This window comes from Octodon degus, unplaced genomic scaffold (genome assembly GCF_000260255.1).
Source record: "Octodon degus isolate 3935 unplaced genomic scaffold, OctDeg1.0 scaffold00007, whole genome shotgun sequence".
NCBI classification, from domain to species: domain Eukaryota; kingdom Metazoa; phylum Chordata; class Mammalia; order Rodentia; family Octodontidae; genus Octodon; species Octodon degus.
In genome coordinates, this window is record NW_004524583.1 from 32,380,651 (window position 1) to 32,383,579 (window position 2,929).

At 48.1% G+C, this 2,929-nt stretch overlaps 1 protein-coding gene across 1 annotated transcript in view; it reads left to right on the forward strand.

The window, feature by feature from the left end:
- Positions 1 to 4: 4 nt before the first annotated feature.
- The window catches only part of LOC101579219 (putative acyl-coenzyme A thioesterase 6), a gene marked incomplete at its 5' end in the record, with an annotated part of 10,840 nt that continues 7,915 nt past the window's right edge, over positions 5 to 2,929 (forward strand). Inside the window, 2 exons of the mRNA XM_012517203.2 lie at positions 5 to 113; positions 2,360 to 2,562. Coding sequence (XP_012372657.1) covers positions 5 to 113; positions 2,360 to 2,562 — 312 coding nt within the window. The remainder of the gene's footprint in view (positions 114 to 2,359; positions 2,563 to 2,929) is intronic.

A 2,929-nucleotide genomic window follows, 5' to 3' on the forward strand; every position in this document is an offset into this window, starting at 1 on the left:
GCGGGGCCGGCTGCTGGCCAGCGTGGAGCACGAGCGCCACTTCCTGGCGCCCGGGGTGCGGCGCGAGGCGGTGCGCGCGGGCCGGGTGCGGGGCGCGCTCTTCCTGCCCGCAGGTGAGCCGTGCGGTCCTGTGGCCGTGGAGACACGTGGCCGTGGGACTTCTCTAGAAGTTTCCTGGCGCGGCTCAGAGGCGCTGGCAGGCCCTCAGCCACGAGCTGAGAAGTGCACCGCACTTGCAGAGCCCTTCGTGCCAGGCGCATGAGTGTGCTTTGAAATCCAGGGCCTTCTGTCTGGCAGCGGCCGTGCCCCATCATCACGGAGACAAAATTCCCAGACCCTCCTCTTCCCCTAGTGTATTGTTAATGATGTCAACCTGAAGTGGCTTGGCCACCTCCTTTGAGGACAGTTGCCAATGTCAGGAGACAGCCCTGTGGTCATAACTGAAGAGGAGCGTGCCATTGGCGCCTAGAGGCCAGAGTTGCTGCTAAACAGCGCGCGATGCACGGGACAGTCGCGGGACCGCAGACGTACCTCGTGCCAAACGACTGCGGTGCTTGGGTTCAGGAAACCTCAGCCTAAGAAAAAGGGAGCCGGCTAGGTAGGAGAGGCCGGAAACAAGACCCCCACTGACCCACCTCTTGCAGCCAAACTCCTGCCCTAAACCCCTAGCAGAAAGAAGTGCTAGACCTGACACGGTGCGCAGAGATCCTCACTTGGCTTATTTTCCAAAATAATAGAATGTTTTGTTCTTGCACTTTGTCAGCATCTTACACTTAACTTGGCAGCCGCTGCTGTTCTCTACTCCGTGAACTGTTAGGACTGGAGTTGTGTCTTCCACGTCTCTGTGTCTCTATCTGTACGCCTGCCGTCTTTTGCAGCCATATAGTGGGAGCTCAGTAAATCACACTGATTAATTTGGAATCTTCTACAAGTTTTAATTTTAAAAAACCCACTTAGTTGTGCTATCTGATACCCCAGACAAGTCGTCGTCAGCTTTGTGTTAACTATTTCCCCATCTACTGGGTGGCCCATTTAGGCACGGCCCTCATTGTACTTCCAGTGTAATGGTGAACACCGGCAAGTGTCATTGTGCCTATGACGTGGTGTGGCAGGTGCTCATGTAACCAAGACGAAGCCCCACTGTGCTGTGCTGAATGAGGCCAGTGACTTAGAGACAGAGTAGTGGGAGAAGGAAAGTTTTGCCAATATCAAGCTGTCTTGGCAGATGGCGGGTCAAACAACCTTAGCGACCATCTCGCTGTTGGTGCTAAGTTTGAGATTTTGATTTTTGCAAGAGAAGGGGTACGGGTCCCAGATGGGTGGACACGGGGTTGTTTATTAATCTTATGTGAAGGTCGTTGAATGTATGCATCTAAAAGAAAATATAAATGACTTAAAAATTCCATTCACCCCTGTCTGGCTGTGGCCAGTTCCTGCTCTGTGTCTTCTGGCTGTCATCACCTGTCCTGTAGCCGAGGTCTGAGGCATTTTCAGAAAAGAGGAGTCTAGGGAGTTTCTAGCTAGCATTTGTGTGCAGTTTAATCCGGCAGGAAAAAAAAATAAATAAAACTAAGTTTGGTGAAAGAATTTAACTCGTACTGGGAAAATCCTTCTTTAACCCATTATGCAGCTTCACTATGATTGGGAAGGTACAGGCCCGGTATGCTGGTGGGAACACATAAAAGGCTAACTCCGCTCAGCATGCAGGGATCTGGGAAGGCTTTGGGAAAAGGAGACCTAAATTTACACTTGAAGACTAAGGAATCAGTCAGATCAAAAAAAAGTGGGAGGAGAGGATATAGTATTGTAGGCCCAGAAAACAGTCTGTATTTCGGGGCAAAAATTACAGGATGCATATTTGAGATGGTATTCTTTAAGGCTGGGGCAGATGAAAGAAGCAGCGTGTTCTAGTGACTCCTGAATAACAGCGCATGTAACAGCTCTCAGAACATGCTCAAGTGCTATTTTTGAGGGAAATGAGAAAGAAAAGTTGGTGGAAAATCATACATCTCATCACATACTATTTCTAGCTTAGCTTATTTATATTATTATTTGTGAAAATATATGACATTCAGAAGAAAAGAAAGGATTTTTCTTCCCATCTGTGGGTTATTAAGACAAAACAAAGTAAAGTAAAAAAGATCCTCTTTGAGGGCTGGGGATGTAGCTCAGTGGCATAAGCACCTACCTGGCTAGTGCAAGGTCCTGAGTTTGAACCCTGGTACCGCAAAAAAAAAAAAAAAGGATCCTCTTTCACTAACCTCTCTAGCTTCAAAACCTTACTTGCTGATTGCCCAAGTCTCAAACCCAGGATGTTTTTTGAGAGGGTAAAACATCTTTGATTTGTCATGTTTTCCAGGCAAGGACAGCTTTCCAGGGATCATTGACCTGTTTGGAAGCAGTGGTGGCCTTTGTGAGTACAGAGCCAGCCTCCTAGCTGGACATGGTTTTGCTGTGCTTGCTCTGGCTTACTTCAGGTTTGAGGACCTTCCAAAATACTTGAGTGAGCTCCACCTGGAGTATTTTGAAGAAGCTGTAGACTTTATGCTCCAGCATCCAAAGGTAGGATCTGCAGTTCACTTAAGTGCAGAAGGGAGGGGATAGAGTGGCTGTAGGGCTGGACATATGTAAAGGTCACTAGGATTATCATTTCCCTGCCCACCTGTCTCGCCTATCTCTTAAGACTTAGTTCCCTTTCTTTAGTTCCCTTTATGTTGTCATCATGCAAAGAACACTAGATTAAGAAAATACTAATGTTGAGTCCTTATTCTAGCTGTGCCCCATAATGGCCTTGCCCTCCTGAGTAAGGCTCTGGGGTTTAATTATTCTCACTTATAGTATAGAGGTTGGGGCTGGGGAGATGGCTCAGTAGAATAAGTGCTTGCCTGGCAAGCGCAAGGGCCTGAGTTCAATTCCCGGTTATGGAAAA